The sequence below is a fragment of the Hypomesus transpacificus genome, chromosome 13 (genome assembly GCF_021917145.1).
Source record: "Hypomesus transpacificus isolate Combined female chromosome 13, fHypTra1, whole genome shotgun sequence".
NCBI classification, from domain to species: domain Eukaryota; kingdom Metazoa; phylum Chordata; class Actinopteri; order Osmeriformes; family Osmeridae; genus Hypomesus; species Hypomesus transpacificus.
The window spans coordinates 10,580,431-10,604,393 of record NC_061072.1 but is presented as its reverse complement, the minus strand read 5'-3'; the positions used below and the strand labels follow the sequence as shown (position 1 = coordinate 10,604,393).

Here is a 23,963-nt window from a genome sequence, read left to right as displayed (position 1 = left end):
GATTAAGCTATTATACTTGGAGCTAATAAAGTATCACAAATACGTAGTAATTTTACTCAAATAAGGTGTTTTGAGTATTTTCACAAGATTTGAATGTGATTGATGTAGTACGTGTGAATATGCAGTTGAGACATCTATATGGGTCTGACAACGGTCGAGCATGGTTCATTGGGTTTGGTGGACTGTACAGAATGTTAGATTTACTGATGTAAAAGCTGTAAACTGTGACCTATAAGCTGGAAAGTGTATTTCAACAAGGTTTTACCTACTGAGGGATTGACCTTTTTCAAAACTAAGAATGCTTATGGTTGCTGAGCTCTGTATTCCACTTATCAGACTACAAACTAGCCTTCACAGTGTGGTATGCTAAGTCTCAGTCAGCAGTACTCCCACAGCTCACAAGAGCACCTCACTTCTCCCACACATGGAGCAACATTGGTTGACCACTAGATTTATGTTTCATTTTTATTTGACAATTCTTTTAATTCTTTTATATTCAATTATTTATATTAAAAAAATAAACATAGTAGCAAAAAAATTCATTACAACAATAACTTTACACCATTTGAGAAGTATGCAAAGGTGTTGCCACTGTTTCAGGATTAAAGTCTTCTAAAATACATCCTGACCCTCCTTCATGTAATATCCAAGCTAGGTGAAAGTATATGCTTTTACACACTGTTAAGTTGGATCAGTGATTTTCCATCCATTCCCTTTTCCAAGTCAAAGAGGGCCTGTCTTATGAAGCAAGACAACTCAATGGTTGGAATTCTAGATTTATGTGGGAATTGCTCCCTCTACTGACGGTTGTTTGGTATAATAATAAATTTCCTCCAGACACGAAACACATTACAAATTAAGATAAAATAAGACATTCATTTCACAAAAGTAATCAAAACAATTAAATCAATGTGTAACACACTGAATAATAGACATGTATGAACCTTGTAAAAAAAAAAACACATTGGCATGGCTACTAATTCCACCTAATACACAAACATAAATGTATTAAATAGTACATGGGACAGAAATAATTAATCAAATTGGTTTATTAATTAACCAAATCAAATAATGCACACAAAAAACCATATAGCTATTGGTAATTCTGTAAAGGCAACTCAATAAATCTGAATCAGTCCTGCAGTCACAAGGGATGTATTTTTTGTGCAAAACTGAGGTTTTCTTAAGGTGACTAAATTCTTCATAATGTGCAATCTACTATTTGTTACGTAATTATGTTATATGCATGTTTGCTAATTGTGTTATGTAGTCAGTTGGATTTTAGCATTACATTTAAAGCATTTATTTTCAGGGAAATATAAAAATCGTAATTGAGTCTCCATCGGAAAACAAACATTGATTACCATCTAAATGACCGACTACACATGAAACAAACAGTCCAAAGACAAACCCACAAACAGTATCTATGTCCCCTGTTCTCTCTTCACCAGCCTGGCCGTGATGATCCTCTGGGCCACAGCCAGGGCATCAGGGGCTTGGGCCACCACATGAGGCTCCACTCCAGACACACTCCACACCTTCCCTGTGACGGCACTCAGGACCAGCTGGTTAGGGACCGAAGCGTACAGGATACTGTCCGCGATCCGGTACGTCCCACTGGAGAGTGACCCCCCGACGGTGGGCTCTCCGATCACCGTGGCCCTGTCAAGGTCCTTCATGGTCCTGGTGAAGGCCTCAGCGGCCGAGCCAGTCATGTGACTAGTCAGGATGTAGATGTCTTTGGAAGAGCCATACCGTTGACCCATGACCTCTGGCAGGGTCATGATCTCAGTCATGGTGGTGGTTGAGCGGTCAAAGACAGTGTAGAGGTGCCTGAGAGGTGCAGCGTCAAAGAAGTAGGTGCACAGCAGTGGGATGGCAGTGGGGTACCCGCCTGTATTGTACCTCATGTCGATTATCAATGTATCAGTGTTCACCAGTTTGCTCCAGATCAGTTTTATGAGCTGGGGGCCAATGGCTTTGACAACCTCCATGTCTACCATCATGTCAAACCGTAAGTATCCCACATTCCCCGGCAACACCTCGCTCTTGAACAGTGCGTCGATGATGTAGCCCACCTCCTCGACCGTGGGGATTTTGGGCACCTCGTGGAGCGACTCTGGCTCAATGTCGCAGTAGAAAATGTGGAGGCGGTGGTCACCTGACGTCTCCTGGAGGTCAGAGGTCAGTTGCGAGGCGAGAGATTCGTAATCCACCACCGCTCTGTATGACCCCTCAGCCCACTTGGCCAACAGAACCTTACTGACCTTAAGAGCGACCTCTGGGATTGCGTAGTGAATCTCCAGCAGCTGGCCAGTTTCCTCTACCAGGGTTCTGACCCCTTTGTGGAACTCTATGATCTCATGAGCATTTTCCACAGCATCCTCAGCCAACACTATGGCATCAGGCACAACCCCTCCCCCCAGCCAGCACTCTCCACTGTTGTCTATGAAGTTCACAAAAGGGACAGTTATGACAATGTCTGTGTCTTCTACCTGGAACGACTTGGAGTGCATCAGAGTCCCTGAGGTGATCTCTCCGATAACGGTGCCACGGTGAAGAGACTGCATCAGGTAGGCAAACTCCTCCCCAGCACTGGCGGTGTAGTAGCTGGTCAGAATGTACACCCCTCGCTCGGAACCATAGACTGGGCCTGTAAAACCAGCCAAGGTGTTGTACTCTGTGGTGACGTTCTGTATCCTGTCGTAAATGGTGAAGAAGTGGCGTTTTTGTGATTCGTCTTGGAGGAAGGAAAGAAGGATGGGGAGTGAAGCTGAAGGCCCTCCTGTGTTGTAGCGCAGGTCTATTATCAGGTTCTCAGTGTCTTTCAGGGGCTCATATACCTTTTTGGCAATTTCTTCAGCAAGTTTATCCATTACAGACACCTCGCCGAACTTATCAAAACTCAGGTAACCAGTGTTACCGGGTAGAATCTGTACTTTGAAAACAGTATCCACCAGGTTCTTCAGGAACTCCGGGTCATCTGGAACCTTCTCGGGTTCCAAGTCCTCCTCAATGATGACTGGATGGTCCTGGGACAGCTTGATGATCAGCCGAGGGTCCTCACAAACGGACTGCAGCTCGTGGTTGAGTTTGGCTGCCAGGTCTTCCTCTGAGACAACGGAGAAGAAGTCAGAGGAGGCGAGATGGTGGAGGAGAGTTGGAACCCTGTCTGTGAAGGAGTAGAACCTTCCGATAATATCAGATATGGTCTGGACTGCCTTCGGAATGGTACTCCTGACAGCCAATAGGGATATTGCGTTTGCCACGGCTTCTTTAGCGATTACATTAACTGACGGTGACACGCCACTCACCTCCCAGCTCTGCCCAGTGATTGGGTTGACTGACCTGGCAACAGGAACTGTGATGTAGAACCCTGAATCTCCAATCCTGATCTTCTGCACTTTTACCGAGCCTCCAGCCGACCGCTCCCCCACAATGATTGCCCTCTTCATGTGCTTTAGAGTGTAGGCCACTGCTTCAGACGCCCCCATGGTTCGCTTGCTGGTCAAAATGATCAGGTCCTTTTTTTTGCCGAACCTTTCTCCCAAGATGGATGGCATGGTCCACAGCTCCTTGGTGGTGTTGGAGGGTCTGTCAAATATGGTATCTATGTGGACGGGGGGCCCTGGGTCAGAGAAGAAGGAGATGATGAAGGGAACTCCAGACTGTTCTCCAGCCGTGCTGAAGCGGAGGTCAAAGATCAGGGAGGAGGCATGTGCCACTTTGTTCCAGATGTTGTCCCTCAGCAATGGGCCGAGCTTGGCTGCCGTCTCTTCCCCGATGATCCGGTCAATCCTCAGGTAACCCACATTGTTTTCCAGCAGCTCCAGTTTCACAGAATTCCTCACCAGCCTCACCAGCTGCTCCATGGGGAGGGATGGCAGCACCGGCGGCATCACCGGGACAAAGTTGGGTTCATAGGACACGGCGAGGCGGGGGTCATTGAGCGCCCCCTGCACCCCGACCGTCAGGACGGCGGCCAGGGTCTTCCTGTCAGAGATCTGCAGGATCTCTCCGCTTTTAATAGCTTGCTGGATGGCCTCTTGCATCCCCATCAGGTTCTCAGGGAAGCAGTAGTTTTCTAGAAGAATCTCAGCCATATCCAGAACCAGGGCAGGCTGGAATGAAGAATTGGCACCTAGAATGTGACAAATAACCACCAAAAGAATCGTTGGTGTGAGTGGAACTCCCGCCATCATGATCGTTACTGGTGTTGAGACAGAGAATGTTTCATCTATTTATCAGCATTTGGTTCATCTATTTGGAGGGACAGTGCTTTGCTGGGAGGGAATGTTTTCTCTGCCAGGTTTTTGGACAACAACATGGACTTAAGAGGCTTTTGTTCCCAATAAACCCTTAATCGCATTATCTGCGGTGCATCGGCTTAAAATAAAATCACAACTGGAGATATTGTCTGGTATTTGAGGTGTTCTATGCAGGCTGATCTGATAACATCTTTTTCACTTTTACTGTGGGCCATCCGTTTCAAAAGAACCTCACTGTAAAAAAAAAAAATTGTGAAGTTCATCACAATTTTGTTTGCAGGATCCAGAATGATAATCAGCATTTCCTGTAATGGGATTAAAAGTCTAAATAAATTACACAGTTCACATGTTCAAAAATGTTGTGCACAGCAAACACTTTCAGTGTTTTAGTGCTTCAGTTACTTCCATGGGAATGAAAATCTGGTGAAGTTCCAAAGACAAATCCCCTTATCATTGCGAAAACTGGCAAGTGAAAGTCCAATTCACTTATGTCAGACCTGCAGCAGGTCAGCACAAGCCAGACCCAAACCAGGCCAGGTGGGGAGCGGAGGACAGGGTTAGGCTTTGGGAGGTCATGTCTGGGTCACACAGCACAGCAGAGGATGACATGATTACACAGTTTGTGTGGGCTACACGTGGTAAGCCGTCTTAAAAAACACAGGATGAGAGGAAATGAAAAAGGAACAGAAGACATAGCAGCTGGTGATAAACATAAAGATGGAGCTGAGGCCATTTTCAAAGGATCCACCTCCATGCAGCTATTCAAAAAACTGCTTTTAGCTTGTTATCTTAAATGTTTTTGATTTTCAATTTTCATTCCTATTCAAATAGTTGATTGAAGGGTCAATTTCAACTCTAAGAAGGGAACATTTGAAGTTGCAGTTTTCTATAGATTTGTTTTTATGTCATATCACCAGTTGAAAATATTGGTGACTGGCCACATTTTCTCTGTACATGAACTTGGCTGAGAAGTACAACCCAACTAAAGTAATTCAACAGGGTATTACACAACTAACATACACACTTCTCCTCAATGCTAATACTGGACATTGGACAGATAATCCACCTAAAGTTCTAATACCCCTACAGTCTTACATAATCCCCTCTGCCGATTCGTAGGGGCCAATCACAACCAAGAGTCTGTGTTTAAGACCAGTCCAGGTCCATTGTTCACTGCGTCAGTTCCGTGGCGTACAGAGGAGGGGATGGAATCCAATTGGGGCAGAGGAGAGCAACAAGGCTAAAATCAAACAGTGCACGTCTTATTTTAATACAACAAGCTGTAAATAAAAGTTAACCCTAGGTTATATTAGTCTCCGATAGGATATAGTGATGTAATTGTAAATGTCATCCCTTCATGGTTAACAAAGGCTTTGTCCAGACGGGAAAGAGTAGTTAACCGTGATTAGAATACATTGTTGACTAATCTGTCATCGTAAAACTCGTACTACTGTACATGCAACAGAATTAGTGTTTTGATGAAGCCCTTCCAGCTACAGTGCATTTCAGTTCAAAGTTCTGGAAAATAAAATAAAATAGTGCACAAAGGTTTTTGATGTCATTCTTTGCTTTATAGAAAAGTATACCGTACACTCAAATTCATACTGTCCTCTTACAATACCTTTACACTTATATACTCACACGTACACTGTGAAAGTACACTTATACTTACATACTTATACATACATACACTTACATTTCTATGAAAATAGAAGTTTAAATGTTTCTGTATGGTGTGCTCTCAGCACAACAGTCATAGTATTATCATTTCAATCTTTCAAAAAGGTATAAAGTTATGTCAAATCAAACATTCATCTTCTATGACTGAAACAAACATAAACAGGTGACAACTGATAAGTTACAACATTATTATGTACAATCGTTTTAGCTGACATCATAAACATATGCAAGACTGTAATGATGGCAGAGTCTAGAATATCTTAAATACATCTATGTTTAATAACACATAACAATACACACAATACAATTATCTATTTCACATGATCATAATCAAAAACATAGACAAAAGTTATCATAGGCTTCACTGCTAAAATAAGACGAAATGTGCGTTGATGGAACATACACCTAAATATAGGAATAGGAATGTACAGATTTACAAAGAGGAGAAACTCCACCACCACCACCACTGTATATTTAGCCCTCTGACTACCTGCACCCACACGCAGCCACCTTCATCTCCTCATACAGGTGTCGCACAGTTATAACGCCCTTCTCCTGGTACATGACTGTGATGGGGTCCAGTTTGGTGGGAACACAGCATGCCATGTTGGCCTTCTTGGGGTTGCGAAGGTTTACCAGGGTCTGGATCAGGGCGTGTTTCGAGGGGGTCATGTCACTCGTCAGCGGGAAGAAACACACGCCGCGACACTCAAATGCGTCGTACTCTGGCGGCGCCACTATCCACTTATCCCACCCGATGTCTTTGAAGTTGACCCGCATGGAGGTGCGTCGGCAGTAGCTGCTCTCCACCTGCCTTCTCCTCCTGTGGTGCCTCCTCCGCGGGCGGAGGTCCACACGGCTGAGGACGCCGGCGCTGCCGTGGTCGTCCTCGTCGTCGGCAGCGGTGGTGTTGTTCCCATCGTCATCGATGCTGTTGTTGTTGTTGATGTTTTCGTCATCCTCGTTCTGAGGAGAGCTTCCAGACGACAAGATGGTCTCCTCCTCACGAAGGATCATCTCGCTCAGCTCCTTCCTCGCCTCCCTCCTCCTGCTCCCCGGGTCGTCTGAGAAGACCAGGAGAGCTGCGGAGGTGTTGATCCCAACGGCCACGCTCACATCCAGACCCTCGCCCGCCGCGCCGTCACCACTGTCACTGAATGTCCGGCCACCTTTCCACTGATCCACCACCACCTCGAACGCACTGACCCCACCGCCTCTACCTCGGCTGGACCAACACTGTATCGCATGGGTCACGTCAAACGCTTCCCATGAGGGATGTGATCCCATGACCTCCCTCCCATCCAGGAGTAAAGGTGTGGGTTTGCTGCCAGTATGATCCAGCTCGTAGATCCTGATGGTGCCCCTCATCCCGGTAGGGGACCTCTCCTCCGGCAGAGTAAAGAGACGCAGCTCGGCCATGGTGACCTCCTCGTGGTCCGGGACCGTCACGTTGAACAGGAGCCTGTGTCTGGACCTGGAGCCGTTTCTCTCCGAGTGACAGACATCTGTTGAAATTTCAAACAATGTCAGGTGGTTTGGCAATGATACACCTTTAGGTAGATCGTAGATTATGTGCCATAAAAGACCACAGAAGAAGAAACCAGGTTGTTATTGATGTGTGTGTGACATCACTGGTATGTATCAGTGGCCATTCTGTAAAAGGTCACCAGGTTTGTATTTTACAGTCTACACACACAGTCTACACACACAGTCTACACACACAGTATCATACAATGTGGACCGTGTTAACATAGTGTTAAGATAGCAGAGAAAAAAACATACTCTGAACATAAACTTCCCTCTGCCCGCCTGTACCTTCCTCTGACTACAAATATTCTACACATAAAGTATATTACCCCTATTTCCTGAGTGAGATATTTCATTGTCCACACACATACCTTGAAGGGTAAAGCTGCGAATGACATCAGAGCGTGGCATGGCAGACGTATCAGAGGCGTATTTGTTGTACAGCTCCATCATGAACTGAGGGGGGTAGATCCTGCTGTGCTCCTGAGGAACCTCAGACAGGTTCAGCTTCCTCAGAAACTCTTCCTTCATGGTCCCCAGGAAGCTCTCCAGCTTGGACTGTGCATCTGCATCCACCTCATCCTCCTCAATGAGGTCCTGGTCGTAGAAATGAAAGAATCCCTCCTGGTCCTCTGGCAGGATGACCTTGTTTAGAGGCTTACATCTACAGGAGCCAGTAGAGACCAGTAAACTCAAACACATTTGGAATAGGAAGGTTCTAGAACACTGCATCTTTTAGAACGTTCGAGCTTCAGGTACCTCTGCAAAGTTCCTAAGCTTTAATGTTTTTTTTATGCTTCTTCACTTCATTCTTCCCTACTTCTATGTGCTTTAAAGCAACTTTGCGACGACAACAGTGTAAATGTGGATTCCCTGTGCCAGTGCCACAGTCCAGGGGTCCGCTCCCATGCTCTTGAGTAAACAGGCCAGTCATGTCAACCAAAATAGTAGCACTGCTGTGCTTATCTTCACCATTGATGTTCCATTTTAGGTTGCTGTTATCACTGGAAACTTTGCTGCTAATGAATATTCTCTAAACATTTCACAGAGTTGCAGCGATAATGAGGAACACACTGGACACTGTGAGGCAAACTGACAGACACACACTCGCTCTCAGCTCTCCTCCCCTAGAGTTCAACTGTCAGCCCAGAGGAAGCTTGCTGATGCTCTAACGAATACATCAAACGTGGGGAATGTAACTTACACCCAAATAATAAACCCAAATAGGAAACTGTATTAACCATCTTTTGCAAAAGAGCAACACTCCTTTTATTATAATGAAGCTAAGGTCCAATTGATAGCACTGATTAAGTACTTAACAACTTACAGAACATCTTCCATGTGCATGTTACTGCCTCCTCCATCATTGTGAGCTGGCCAGGTCCACTACTGTATGTCGACACTCAGAGTGCTGGGGTCCCATGACGCTGTGGGGGGGGACCCGACCCTGGGCCAGCGTGTCAGCGGACATTGGCCCAGCTCCTGGCATTTCACTACACTGTGGTCTCCTTCATTCACATAGTCACTCTCTGACTGGCCCTGCCTGGGGCTCAGACAAAACATTTTATTCTGGCACATTCTGTCAGCTCAAAGCACTCTTTATGGACTATTTTGGCATGTAAAGAGAGAGAAGAATATTCTTTAGGTTTACATTTGAATGGATGAGAGAAACAGTGTCTCTTTGAGAAAGGACACAATTAAAGAACTGGATTGAGAAATTAATGACAGAGAAGTGAAGACACCTAAGGACTAAGCCAAACAGAAAACAAAGAGTAAAATATTGTTTAATTAACCTTTTAATGAACAAACAATATCTGAAATTGACTTAAATGCATCAACTGTACATTTCGGTTTATTCCCATTTAAAATTGTCATTATATATATCTTTTTCAAAACATATATCATTTGTACACAACTATTTGTGTAGCTTATACAGTACAGACCCTAAATGCACAGTTATAATGTGGTGTCGAACAATCAAATTTGGTGGTCACATCAAACCATAAATCTGTGAAGGTATGTCATTTCAGACGGCTTTCCCCTTCCAAACAGTAGAGGGCAGTATGGTCTCATATAACTTTTGTCTCCATCGTTGAGCATATGTAAAATACATTTCCCTTTAAAATGGTTAGCTAAAGTAATCACATCTGTACTGTACAGTGAGCTATATAATATAAATCATGTAATCAAAGTACATATATAGTACACTATATTCTACATAGTTTCTCTCATGCTTTAACTACAACACTACTGAACACAGCATTAAACTACTGTACTGGCTTAACATTCATACATCAAAACACATAATGTACAAATATACTGTATGTCTCATTTAGTTGTATTAGTAGTATTACTATTTACATAAGTGTTTTCAGTACTGGACTGGGCACGCATTACTTAATGGGCACTGCTCAAACCAAAACCCACTTGAATCCAATAGTTAAATTGTGTATTATACTATGGAGTCCATTATCTGAGCTATAAGAAAGAGAAAAAAACTCATTGTCTCCAAATGGGACAGTAGTCCTTTTGGGAGTCCACCCGGAAAAACCAAAACATCTCTGCAGCCGTCCCACTGAGTATATCTTCATGTTTTATGGATCATTGTTCCAATCCTCACCTAGATTCCTCTCCATGAGTAGATGATCCACTTCCATCTCTCATCCAAAATTGTCTGCTTTTCTGTATGTCTTTTGCGACTTTATAAATAAAGTTTCCGATGTCCGTTTTGTGGCAGTCCTCCTACCGGCAGGCACAGGTGTCCACAGACATGCCTGGGTAGACCTTCAGGACCATGTTCTTATCTGGGTCCAGGAAGAGAACACTTAGTGGGCTCATCTTGTCCGGGACACAGCAGGGTTCTGGAACCCCAGGCACTATGCCCACCGCCCGGACAATGCTCTGGATCGTGGCATGGTTAGAAGGACGCACAACCTGGAGGAGGAAATGGAACTTTATAAAACTGTTTTTCACATTTAGATGTGTACAATAAACGTAAAAAAATGGCACACAAGTACGAAGTGACAGGCCTTCCAACCAACTTGCACTTACCTTAGGGATGGGGAACCCACAGATACCTGCACAGTAGAATGCATCAAAAGCTTTAGGAGCCAGCACCCACTCGCTCCAGCCGATGTCTGCAAAATCCACTCTGAGGTACCTTCTAGAACAGGCTCTGGGCTCACTCCACTGCTTCCTTCTGGCCTTCTTCATGGTTCTCTCATCAAAGCTCAGCACCGGAGGCTTACCCAGCGCCTCACTGCCCTCCAGGCTTAGCTTGTGGCGTTCATCTTTAACTGTCGACGGCTTGGCTTTGGGGGCAAAGTATGTGCTTTGCCAGAGCTCGTGTTTCTTCAGAGTGTTGTAGTGCACCTCAGGAAGGTGGTTGGTCTGGAGCTGCATGTCCTGGTCTGGCACGTTTCTCCTCACCCTGGAGGGGGAAGCCGGGGGGGAGGCATTGGGGGGTCGTGTGGGTTCCTCCCCAACTGGGAAAGGACCGTACCTCTGTAGGGTCATGGCCACACTGTTGGGTTCGTCTATTGTCAGGTCGTCTGTGTAGACCAGCATGTAGGGAAGGTTGGCCTGAGGGTGGCGCTCTGGGTGGTTCTGGTGGTGGAGCCTTTGTTGTTGATGGTACTTCACTCCCAGATCCAATTCGGCAGTGATGAGGAGCTCGCTAAGAACCCTGGCATGCTTGATCACCGCTGTAACATCCCTTGTCTGCCAGGCACTCTTCCGGAGGGGAGGCAAGGTGAGGTTCCCCAGCAGTGAAGGGAAGGCCGAGTTGGGGGACGTTCCTCTGAATAGAAGCTGGGAAGGTGGAGGTGAGCTGTGGAGGTGTTGGAGGCGGCAGGACAGCTTCCGAGAATGCCGGCAGATCCCGGGTCGAGGACGAGGACGCTGAACCAGGAAGTGAACGCTGGCAGATAGGATTCGCTCAGAGTCTGGGATGGAAGACAGATTGAACTGGAAACAGGAGGAAGCCTCGCAGTCTCCTGTAAAAGGAAAGGATAAAAATAAGAAAAGAAAAAATACAAACTAGTAATTACAAAAGATGTTAACAATCCTAGTACTTTATCATGAAACACTCTTTCTTAGCAGTAAACCTCAAGCTTGTAAATTGTTTCTGCTTTAAAATGATTTAGTCCTTTGTTATTGATTCCTTCATCCCGTTAATTCATACAGACCCACTCAACCAGCACAACTTTGGCCTCAATTATTTCAATATTTCAACCACAATGAATGGATTGTTGATGGGACTTAAAATTCATGTAGCCTATAGGTACTGTGGCACCTTTGTACAATCCAACCTTGAATCTAAAAACAGACTATTCTTTTAACCTGGAATTCACCTGCAGTTTGAAAGGTAAACATTGCTTCACACTGGATCTGAGCCATATGGAAATGCTTAGCGGAGAGTGCTCCTCTGAGAATTTTCCATGAGCCTCTCTAAGGCTGTCAGGGTGTGATAATAGCCTCTTCTGCCTCACACCTAGATCAGTGATGTTCCACACTGCGTTCCAGTTTGTGTATTTGAAGACCACGAAAAAAGTATAACTGTGGAGTTATCATGAACACCTTACTTTTCAGTGATATTTTGCAAAAACATTGAGCTGTGTAAGGATATTTATTTTGAGATATGGATTATGTCAATTTACATCTGACCTTAAGATCCGTGTCGCAACAATCATTACAGCAACTCTTGCAACTTTTGAGTTGAGGTGGCACCACACACAAAGATTCTCTTTTGTCACTGTGTATTTTATGATATGCACTGCTGCGCAATGCATTCTGAACATGGGAAATACTCACCCGGGACAGCTTTGAAACCTCGAACGGTGTTTCCGTCTCTCTTACGGTGAGGTTCCTTACTGTACTTTTCATAGACTTTGAACATGCTGATGGAGACCGTGTCCCGGTGTGTACTCTCGTGCGCAAAGGTATGGTCGGTACTTCCTTGGACATCGCTGTCGTGCTGCTTAATGTCAGAAAAGGCTTCCGATGCAACTCTGCAAAGACTGTCCAAAATCAATAAAAAACGCACAAGATTAAAAAACGTCTTCTTCATTTTTAAATGCAAATATGTCTTAGTCCATCCAACGTTTTTTTATTTAATTAAATTTTGCAATGTTGCATATACAACCTAAAGCGGATACAAAGTCATGTGCTTTCACGAAATTTCCAGTGCAGAATGCAATGGATCGTTTGCACGTGTTGACCCGTTTTATCAAGGAAAGACAGGGCGCGTTTTAATCCTCAAATTATAGACAGAGACATTCAGAGTTTACAGTCTACACTTGACTCTGCTTACTGCTGGAGGTTGTCTACTATAGCCATGACAGATGGTGACGCCAGGAGCAATCAGCCAACGAGAGAACTGCAAAGTTCTCCAACTAGAATTATACAATTCTGCTGTGCGCCAATGGGCATGACTAACCGTGAGTAACTTTGAATGTCTAAACAACTTCACGTCAATATTGTAAATTGACATGGTCATTTTTATATTTTGAATTTCGACTTTAGAATCTCTATATGGGTGACTGTAATTTTATAAGCAAAATTCAATGAGTTTAAATCATTATTTTAGAACAGATTGTATTTGGTACAATTTGTAAAAATAAATAAATAATAATAATCTGCAGATTTGGTTTTCTATGGGCATGGCACAATTAAAGTGCTTTCAATGATCCATTGTATTTCACTCTCCATGTTCCTGATTCAGGATTGAGCTACACCTTTATGGTCCCTTACCAGCCTCCCAACAAGTTGGGCCCTAGTCAGTAGAACAATGGTTGCCCTGTCATGGAGGTGGCGACAGACAAGTTACCAGGGCTTGCTGGAGGTCAGACGCTTATTAAAATGCCTTCTCTTGGCCTCAACAACCATCACTGGAGCTCTTTCACACCATTACACTTTTGTATCGTGTCCTACATCAGAGATAAGACTGGCTTTGACCATTGGCTACCTACCTACTCAGACGTTGGTCTGCCATAATGTTATCTCTCTCTACAAAGCAGGACAAGATGGTATCAGCTATCATCATATGATCAAGGAGCTGTTCTTCCTGACAGAAAGACTCCTGTGTTAGATGAGTGTTATTAGCTAAAAAAAAAGGCTCTTAGTTGTTATTCAGCTTATTTTTGGTTATTCACAATATCATTCTTGCAGCTTAATTATTTGTGCTTCATAATTAATAATGATTCTGTGTATCAATCAACACCAATATGACCAGAAATCAGTACACAGCTCCAAGTCAAGGCATCTCATTCAACCTCACTTTCAGTGACTCTCCACATGAAGCAGTCACTGTTGTCGGTCCATCCAATAAGCTACCTCAGGCCATATTAATCATTCAGCTCATTGTATTCACAGAAACCCTGCGTTTGTAATCGGTGCAACAGAACCAGACATTGTCCTCATTCACGCACAGTGAGACCCATTTACTATATCTTATCCTCTATGACATCATGCACGAAGCACCTCTGTTAGAAAGATGAGGTTGGGGCTGAAATATGCTCTCATTCAAGGAATATTTGCCTGGGGTCCTCATCATCAGGAGAGGGCTGAAAGACAGCAAGCCGAGTCTGCCATGTTGCTTTTGGCTTTCTCCCCATCCTCCTCCCTCACTTCTTCCCCATCCTCCTACCTCCTTCCTCATCCCCACTTCCACTTGTTTTCTTACAGCTGGCTGCAGCAACAAAAAAAAAACACACACAAAAAAAAACAGTCTGACAGATTTATTCATGGATGTCTGTCTGTCTATCGTCGTTGTTGGAGGAGGAGTAGGACCATGAAACCCTCACTCCATCTGAACGTTGCCAGACTGCTGGTGTGTGATCTCACAGTCCTCCCCCACAGTCTGGGTCCTCTGCCATACCACCCTCATGGACACACACAGAGAGTTAGTTCAGCTCACATCAATGTCCCTCTGACATCTGACTGCTGTAGAGAAACACAGAAAGAACCCCCCAACTCTCGCTTTCACACTCTCTCTCGTTTTTCCTCTCAAGCCTTTCTCTCTCCTTCTTTCTCTCCTTCTTGCTCTCTCCTTCCTTTTCCTAGAGATATCCGGATGTCTCAGGAATTAACATTCAGCATGGTGTCCAATGCCAACAGAAGATGGAACGCCTCCTGGAAAAGTTAAGCTGTATGTGACAAATTTACGAGTGCAAATCTTTGAAAATTGTTAGGGTTTATAAGTCAAAAAAGAAAACGGAGGTTGAAGTGAGGCTGGCTTCGTTTACCCATCCCTCACCTGGGCAGCTTGCTGACAGAATCATCTAAATTTTTGTATGTGTGTGTGTGTCTGTGCGTGTGTGAATGTGTTTGTGTTCCACAGACACAGTGTCATCTTGCCAGGTTTCTCTTCTCAGTCTAAAAAATGCGCTGACAGCTTGACCCTGTGCCACAGACTGCCAGAGCAGAGCAGATCTGAGTCATTTATCACCAGAGTTCAGATATGGGCTTCGCTTCCAGAGGTAACGAGCGGGTCCCAGCAGAATGAGTCTAGCGGTTAAATTCACTCTCAGGAGACCCACTAGCATCTGCAAGAACCAAAACCATAACCCCACGCATAGGGCAGGTCCAGGGCCAACGATCAACATGATGAATCTCTCCTCAGCCTCAGACGCTTTTACCACCTCAAGTGTCCCAATTAGAGGAACAGTTTGGAGTGCCATTACTGGATTTCTCTCTTCAGAAGCACTCAATTAGGCCTGAGCGGTGTTGTCCAACATCTCCGTGGGGAGAGATGACCAGAGGTATCTTTTGTTTTAATGGTAATGTATTTTTTTAAGGTGTCGGGGAAATCCCAGAGTGCTTTGGGAGAGAGAGAAACCAGTGGTTTGGCCTTGTCTTCAGAACAGTTACAGTAACCCAACAGTACATTTGCCAGAATATACCATGACAGAAGTACTGCACACATGTAAGCTTCTCAATTTAATTTTGACACACTTTTACATCCATACAATCAATTTACTGGGAGGAATGTCCTCCTCTCGTATTATTTTCAAACTGTCGTTAAGTCATGAGTATCACTCTTCTAAAGCTTTGCGTTGTTTTCGTCACGCAAAAGGCAGTTGGGGTTAATTGTGTTGCTAATTCATCTTCTCAGATGTGCATCCAAAGACTAAGCAAGTTTGATGTGGTCGTCAGTTATGATGAATGGATGGTGGTATTTTGTTACAGCCATTATACACATGTTAGGCTTCTGTTTGGACGACGGGGGGTGAGGCCGGCTCCAGGCAGCAGCTGGTTTCTAAAATCCATCTGTATCTACTTCTGGCTGGGGTTGAAGAGGAGGGGGGGGGTCACAATAACAGTCAGTCTGGCCTATCTTTGTTTATGCCTGCGATGACATGGGGAAAGCCTGATTGGCCATAGAGCGTTGTCTTCCATCCTCACTGTTATCAATCACATTAAGAGCTCCCGAAACAGGAAGTGCAGCTTTCTCATCATCCCTCAGTCAGCAAGACCATTACACTCCACATTAATGCACCAAATGGAGTGATGGCATCAACCAAACTCTCTCTCTCTGACATTCTCTCTCTCTTTCTATTTCTTTCACACTCTCTCTTTTTTCCCCAACAGTGTGTAATTCACTCCTTACTTGCCTTTGGCCCCAGTGCAACAGTGATGAGATTTGCCCTTAAGCCCTACATTCATCCCCAGTGATACATTATGTCTATGCCTCAGTCAGTCCCACATGCATGTGGACACGGTATGTTAGCTACCAGCAAGTTTTGGCAGTTTTTCTCATCTCTTTTCATGAGAGAAAGAATGGAATTAGCCTCACGTGTTGCAGACAAGAGTTTTCTGGCCCAGCAAAACTGTTTTCCTTGGCCCTCACACCTAAAGTCTGCCAAAATTGGCCCTTTTTCATGTCTATAAATGGTCTCTTTCATGCATCCATACAGGAATGCTTGATCAAGGAATCAAGGAATTCTGGGGTTTACGTAAAAAGGATCCTGATCCCTGTCAAAGACTGTCTACATGAACACGGCCCATCACTGTGATGTGTTGTTTAAGATCTGTTGTTGTATTTATCAGACAACTAAGCACTGAGGGAATCTTTGGTGGAGGAAGAGAGAGAGAAAGAGAGAGAGAGAGAGAGAGAGAGAGAGAGAGAGAGAGAGAGAGAGAGAGAGAGAGAGAGAGAGCGGGAGAGAGAGAGAGAGAGCGGGAGAGAGAGAGACAGAGAGAGAGAGAGAGAGAGAGAGAGAGAGAGAGAGAGAGAGAGAGAGAGAGAGAGAGAGAGAGAGAGAGAGAGAGAGAGAGAGAGAGGGCAGACAATATGCAACAGAGAAAACAAAAAAAGCAAAGTTAATAAGAAGAGAAGTTGAGAGTTCAGCTCCAACTGCATCCAGTCCATCCAATCCTAACTAAGGTGGTTTCCCTCTGGCAGTCATGGTTGATATGAGCTCCTGCACCCCACTCGACAAGCCACCCCCTTATCCCACCCCCTCTATTCTGCACCAGGCCAGCTTTCATCTCTGCCTCCCTGTCACTCACCATTAGTTCCCCTCAGGATGGAGGGATGAGGGAGTCTCTGTCTCAGGCGTTACACCCACTGGTTGGGACTGTTCATTCAGCTTCTGTTCCGTGTCACCACAGTGTTGTGGTAGAAACAACAGACAGTGATTGAAAGCAATATTTTAATTGTTTCAATGTCACCTGACCCTTAAATCTCACATAGTTGTGTAGATAGTGGTTTAGGATTTAGGATAGTGATTCGGTGACTGAATGCTTGATTGTCTAAGATCAGGTGGAAGTTGAACTTCACATTGGTAGTGACAAAGTGCACACACAAACAGTACACATACTTCACAGTGAGCCAACATTGACTGGTGCTAATGTTATGTTTGGTCTGTGAGACTTGTATCTGTAATTACAACCTCTGCAGAGCATTTCTGTTACACACCCTCTCAAATTGCTGAGAACTATCGTTTGACCCTGACGTGAACCCCAAGCATCTAATATCTGGAAAATGCTCCCAGACAAGTGTGAAGGTGTCCTGCTGCTCTTATCCCAGCACAGAAAGTCCCACCTCGCAATTCACCTTCTGTCTTTCATGTTGCCTGTGTGTTATGAGGGGGTGAAGTCAGTCAAACGCAGACCCAGCTTCACTCAAGACATCTGATACTGCCTCTCCAAACAGCCCCAAGGGTAAGAGACTAATTTCAACATGTAACTTTGATTAATTTCAATGTCTATCTAGTCACAAAAGAAGTATACAAAAAATGTAACTTTAGACTTCCACTTTAACAGGCAGCCACTTTCTCATGACTATATAAGATTTAGGGGAAAGGTTGGGTAACATTTAACCATCAACAAGTGTTTACGCCTTCCATTCAAATGGCCTCATAACTGAAGAATGTGTCTCCAGACCAACTGTCAGATTTCGACCCCCTCGATGGACCTGATTTTGAATAGCACCTCACAAAAGCACAAAAGTGCCTGGCCAGCATTGTGTGTTGTTAGTTGCTGGTGTTAGGAGAGTTGTCCATAGATTGTATGGGGCGGTCTATAATCCCTTGGGCCCATTCACCCAGCATGGGATGCCATGGCTGGGATTTAATGCATAAGAAAAGGTCGTGTAGAAACAATATTGAGGGAATAGGTCCCCTAGGAGACAATGGGCCGCGTCCCCAACTGTGTCCCACTGTATACCACCCCTGTGACATCATGCACCGTGGGGGAGTCATCCTCTATGGCCTCGCATTCAGCCAATGACAAAATAGGTGGAGGATTTGGCCATGGATTCTTATGGATCTCCCAATAAGAACCCGGAGCATGATTGTAGGCTACAGGTTTGATTGTTACCATACACAGACAACAGCTGGTTGGGCTGTGAGATGAGTTTGTCTGAGAAATAGAGAGCATTCAAACCACCTTTAAGTCCCTCTGGTGTAGTGTTCCCAGAGATCAGCATGATGAGCTGAAGGGTTCTGAGATGAGCTGCTCCGCTGGTTTCTAGTGGTCACCCTCAAGGTCTCCAAGCATCCAGCATGCTCTTAGCTACTGTACCTGCCTGCCTGCATGGCACCTGTCCAGCCTGTTCAACCCTGTGGTCATGGAAAACACATAAACAGAAAGACAGACTAGCTTAGACTGAGTTTAACTTAGCTTAGACTGAGGGTTGGGGCTGGGGCTGGTGCTGGAGTTATGAGGCAGCCTGTGGGTATTCACATCCAGATTCATGTGGGTCAGTAAAACACATGCAGCCCTTCACAGCAGGACCAGTGGAGACTCAACAGTTGGAGCTGATATATTTGATTATCACTACCAGGAGGCAATACACACACACACACACACACATGCACACATGCACACATGCACACACACATGCACACCATTCACAGACCTTACAGGATTAGGTTCCCTGTGTCAGTGTTTGTAATTCATACCGGACCACGGCTGATGAAGTGTGTCTGGAGTGTTTCCACGTGGATGTTGTTTTTCAGTCAAAGGTCTATTTAACATTGATACCCGATATTCATATTCTGCTGTTTTTGACGTTTTAAGTCCTTTCAGGGAACAGTGGGGGACCTTCCTCAACCGAATACTAACTGATAGTTTAAGCAGTGTAGTTTTATATCAGGGAGATTAGGTAGCTGTAGTGAGCCTGCCTGTGCACTCAGGCAGTCAGTCAAGTTCATTGACGATAGGAGCCAAAGCTGAGAAGCACATCGACCGGACCTCGTCCCCACAGCGAACCATACGCTGCTTTACTTCATCGTGAAAGTTTTATGCGTGGAAAAATAACAAGCCGGACAGCCAAGCGTTCAACGTCGGAGAGAAAAAAAACACATGGTCGAGACAAAAGAGCTTCTGTTGTTCCTAAATCAATGTTAATTTGCGACCTGGCAGAGTCCAATGTAAGGAAGCCAGAGCTAGAAGAAGGAGTGAGAGAGTATTTCTTTCATTTTGTCAGACAAAGTTCTTGGGTAGCCGATTTGTGTCATCTTCTGACATCATGACCCCTGTAGACCTGAGATCAAGACAGCAGACAGCTTTTTGAACTGAAGTGGTTGCATGTGTATGTAGAGTATAATGTGTCAGACAGCATGAACAATAAGAACTGGTTAAATGTTTAACTTAAGCTCCCTGCTACAGTATACCTGATGTAAATATACACATGGATGAATCATTCAGAGAGAGAGAGAGAGAGAGAGAGAGAGAGAGAGAGAGAGAGAGAGAGAGAGAGAGAGAGCGAGAGAGAGAGAGAGAGCAGAGCAGAGCAGAGCAGAGAATCCAATTTACTTCAACATACCAGCGCAATCTTAGTTGGCATATTCTCTGAGCTCTCTGCAACAAGCCGCTTTGCTCAGTGTTTATCTCTGTGGCAACAGGCCCATTTAAAGGATAGGCAGTATTAGAACCAGGTGAGCAGGACCTGTTTTAGTGAGTAGGTAGCAAATACACCATGCAAGGTTATCTGACACTGTGTCGATGACTGTGTGTGACTGTTTAAGTGGTCCTGAACGTCACCTCAGGACAATTTAACACCATTAGAGGATCTGAGCTGACAGCAGAACCAGGCCTGGACTTGACAGGAGGGGCAATCTGAGAGATGAAATTTGTCATAATTTGGTTCAAAACATGCCAAGTCTGGTTATGACGTGTTCCCTGCCTGACCTGTGTGGATTTGTGAGGATGTGTGTTTGTGTGTGTGTGTGTGTACATGTATGTGTGCGTGTTTGCAGGTGTGTATGGCTTGCATGAGAGCATGTGTAGAAGAAGCAGGAGAGGGAGGCCCTATTTCTCAAGGTGTGAAAGCAGCGAAGCGGACTAGACATTACCCTATGCACAGACTCATTTACCCTCCCAAGCAGGCTGCTGTGGCCAGACGGTCTTGGCTGGAGGGAAAGGGTGAGACTTCCCTGGCACAACACAGGATTTAGGTTTTACAGCAGAGTGTCATGCAGTTCTAGATCTGCTTCAAGACTGACCACTCCCTAGAATTCTAGAAGCATGACCTCACCTTTAAGGCCCTCAGCTCAAATCAGGAAATTTGGAGTTGAAGTGTTTTCTTGGGAACCATATATATAGAGTATAATTATTCCATTAAAGGGGATGTTTTATTTAAAAATAATACCTGTCTTGTCCAATTAGCATAGATATTTGGATTACTCTCCCTGAAAATTCTTCCTGAGTATGTTCAAAGATGCATGACAAAACCCAGTAATAGCCTGACTGCAGGAATCTATTATCAAAGGGTTTTATAAAAGTTACTGTTGGTGTATAGTGCTGCATATCTGTATTTGTGTTGGTGTGTGTATGCACTTGTGTGTATGTGTGTGTGTGCGTGGCTCCTGTGTGTGACTTCAGTGTCTGACCTGCAGCTCATTGTGATTGAGATCTGAAAAATTAAATGAGCTGGATTTTATAGGATTCAAAAAGATCACTTCTGAATACACCAAACCTGCACTTAATTACATGAAATAATGAGATCCTTTTTTTTCCAGGACTTTCTTTACGAGTGACTTTTAGCCCAACAAATAGCTGTATTTGACAGGACGCCAGGTACACAGGCCAGTTTCGGGCACTGTGAAAGTCAATAATTACAGTAGCTAAATGATTTCTGGCGGCCCGCAGTGGAAGATTGATTCCCATAGGAACTGACTCTAAGAAAGTTCAACCTCAGACTAGATGGGGAGAGGCCCCATGGTGAAGGAAATGGAGTAAACAAAATGAAAATGTTGAAGCTGTTTACATACGCACACAGCACAACTACAATTACTACTACACCTACTACTACTATTACTTTCTTCATTGAAAAAACACAAACTGATATGCGCTACACAGTGTATACAACCATGTACTGAGGTCATTTATAGTAATAGGGAGACTAAACATGTTGATTATCTTAGCAGCAGTAGCGAGTGTGTGTCTGCATGGTGTGGAACAGAGGTTCTTTGTTAGCAGACAGAATGGTTCTCCCTACGGGTTCTCCACAGGATCCTGGTTCTCTCAGACACAGTGAAACCATACATCGGAATTCTCGCCCTCCTATGAATGTTTTATTAGCCAGGGGAGGAACCGGTCAAAAAACTCACACACATACACACACACACACACACGTGCGCACACACACACGCACCAACTGGAGTTAATGAGAGGCATCTGACTGCTTTAGTCCACCAGAAAGGGTGAGGCAGGGGTGAGGGAGGAGTGAAGGGTGCGGCAGGGGTGAGGGAGGAGTGAAGGGTGAGGCAGGGGTGAGGGAGGAGTGAAGGGTGAGGCAGGGGTGAGGGAGGAGTGAAGGGTGAGGCAGGGGTGAGGGAGGAGTGAAGGGTGAGGCAGGGGTGAGGGAGGAGTGAAGGGTGAGGCAGGGGTGAGGGAGGAGTGAAGGGTGAGGCAGGGGTGAGGGAGGAGTGAAGGGTGAGGCAGGGGTGAGGGAGGAGTGAAGGGTGAGGCAGGGGTGAGGAGGAGTGAAGGGTGAGGCAGGGGTGAGGGAGGAGTGAAGGGTCCAAGGAGGAGAGTTAAGAGACAGAACTTAAGAGAGGACAACGTGAAAGCAAGGCCTTCCTCTCCCCCACTGGGTTTGTTTGTTTAATTTATTCTATTTGCAGACACATTCCTATCATATAAAAACACAGTTTACCATTGCCCTCTATGACCTGAATGAAGGATGTTCCTTTTTCAAACACAAATGTAAGTACTATCCCTGATCCAGCAGATAAGCAGAGCTCTGAGACATAGTTGTGTAAAAGCCTTGGAATACAGTAATTCCTAAAAATTCCAATCTTCATGCATAGTTAAGATATCTCTCTCACACACACACACACAAACGCATACTCACACACAGAGAGAGATGGAGCAAAGCAGAAAGAGTGTTCTTGTGAGCAACATTCCCTTTTCTGGGTAGCCACAGCTACTCTATGCTTCGGGGATCAGCCTGAAGAGCTTTGCAGGTTCAACGATGCTTTGAAGACTTGAACATCAATAATGTGTGTGGATTTGACCCTCATCTTTCTCCCTCCTCGCTCCCTGCATCCCACCATCCTTCCATGGCGGTCGGTCCTGTGGAGTGTGGCTCTCAGTGGGCTTTGACTGCTCTTTGAGGTGGTGTGCTGAAAAGCGAGAACTTGGATTAGTTCTAAATCTCCCTCGGGGGCTTGTCTTCGTGTGGCTCTCTGTGCTGTCTTTCCAACCCTGGACCACCATGCTGCCAGAGATGTGTGTGTGTGTACTGTGTGTGTGTGTGTGAACCTGCAATGGAGTCGCTGCATTAAACCCGCAGAAAGACAGAATTTGCAGAAGCCCTTTCCAAATTGTCTCTCGCCTCTTCTTGATTTCAAAGGCAGTCGGTACGCTGCATCAGACACTGTCGACAAATTTCCTGCCCTGAGTCTTGCTCAAGGGCTGCACGTCCCCACTACCTGTTTGAAGAGTTCAGTTGCTGCCTTTAGTCAGTGGCCGCCGCCGGCTTTCATGTGCTTTAGTCATGTCTATCATATTAACTCTAATTGGCTGCAGAAAGAAAACAAACAAGGGCAGAGACGTATAGGGCCTGGGGGCAAAACACATAAACACAAAAGATGAAGCAAAAATAGATGTGTTCTGTTCTGATTCTCTGGGAGAGGTTGAGAGAGAGCTGAGAGGTTCTCTTTACCCCTGGTCTCCATAACAAGCCCTGAGTGTTGCATGCAGGGGCAAACCACAACCATGCTGAGCTGGCTCACCTGCTACCTTGTGTTGTTCTCCGTGGTGGGGGCGTGTTTGTGCTTGGATGTGTGTGTTTGTGCGCGTGCCATACCAGCCCATGCCATACCACATGTTTCAGAATTGCTCTGTCAGGTCTGCACCCACTCTAAACCACTGAGAGGGAGGGAGAGACTCCTGTGTACAAAGAAACATAGGAACAGACATGATGTACCCTATGCAAGAATGTTCATTCCAGACTAAATGTTTACGACATAACCTCGTAAACACAGACATTATGAATTGATGGTTTCGAAAACGATTTGAAATTGTCTGCGTACTACCCATCTAATGTATTGTGAAATAGAAAAGCAGTTAATGTGCACACACATGAACACACACACACACTCTCACCCACTCACACACACATACTTTCTCATGCATTTTACAGCCTACAGCTAAACAATTGCAAAGTGAAGGTGACATTTTTACAAGTAACTCCACCAACCAACCATGCTAATTTCAGCTAATTCATGCACGCTGCAGTTGTGGAACTTTATTGTCCTGGAAGCAACGGAAAAAAAGTTATTTTACTCCTGAGTCATTCTGACAGCTTCTGGAGCACTGCTCAACAGTTCACTCCCACCCTGCAGTCTCTTCGGAAGTGAGTGTGACTGCACGCGTGTGTGGGACTGTGTCAATGCACATGTGACTACTCGTGTGTGTGTGTGTGTGTATGCGTGTCTGTGTGAGGGTGAGATGGACCCTCCACCATGTCTGACCACAGTAAAAGGAAGCCAGCCTGTAAGCTTTCACAGTGACATCCTTTTACACATCCTCATG

The 23,963-nt window shown here is 45.0% G+C and overlaps 3 protein-coding genes across 3 annotated transcripts; all 3 read right to left on the bottom strand.

Moving 5' to 3' along the window:
- Positions 1 to 1,255: 1,255 nt before the first annotated feature.
- On the bottom strand, positions 1,256 to 4,202 carry LOC124475217 (retinol-binding protein 3-like). Its single transcript, XM_047031635.1, has one exon. It carries the CDS (start codon positions 4,200 to 4,202, stop codon positions 1,425 to 1,427), a length of 2,778 nt encoding a protein of 925 aa, XP_046887591.1. The 3' UTR covers positions 1,256 to 1,424.
- A 2,232-nt stretch (positions 4,203 to 6,434) lies between these two features.
- Positions 6,435 to 8,207, bottom strand: gdf2 (growth differentiation factor 2). The gene is made up of 2 exons (XM_047032800.1): positions 7,847 to 8,207; positions 6,435 to 7,453 (listed from the first exon to the last, which is right to left on the bottom strand). The coding sequence occupies exons 1-2, from the start codon at positions 8,205 to 8,207 to the stop codon at positions 6,435 to 6,437; spliced, it is 1,380 nt and encodes a 459-aa protein (XP_046888756.1).
- Positions 8,208 to 9,265: 1,058 nt separating this feature from the next.
- gdf10b (growth differentiation factor 10b) lies at positions 9,266 to 12,777 on the bottom strand. Its single transcript, XM_047032350.1, has 3 exons — positions 12,288 to 12,777; positions 10,527 to 11,470; positions 9,266 to 10,409 (listed from the first exon to the last, which is right to left on the bottom strand). The coding sequence occupies exons 1-3, from the start codon at positions 12,541 to 12,543 to the stop codon at positions 10,218 to 10,220; spliced, it is 1,392 nt and encodes a 463-aa protein (XP_046888306.1). The 5' UTR covers positions 12,544 to 12,777; the 3' UTR covers positions 9,266 to 10,217.
- Positions 12,778 to 23,963: the final 11,186 nt, after the last annotated feature.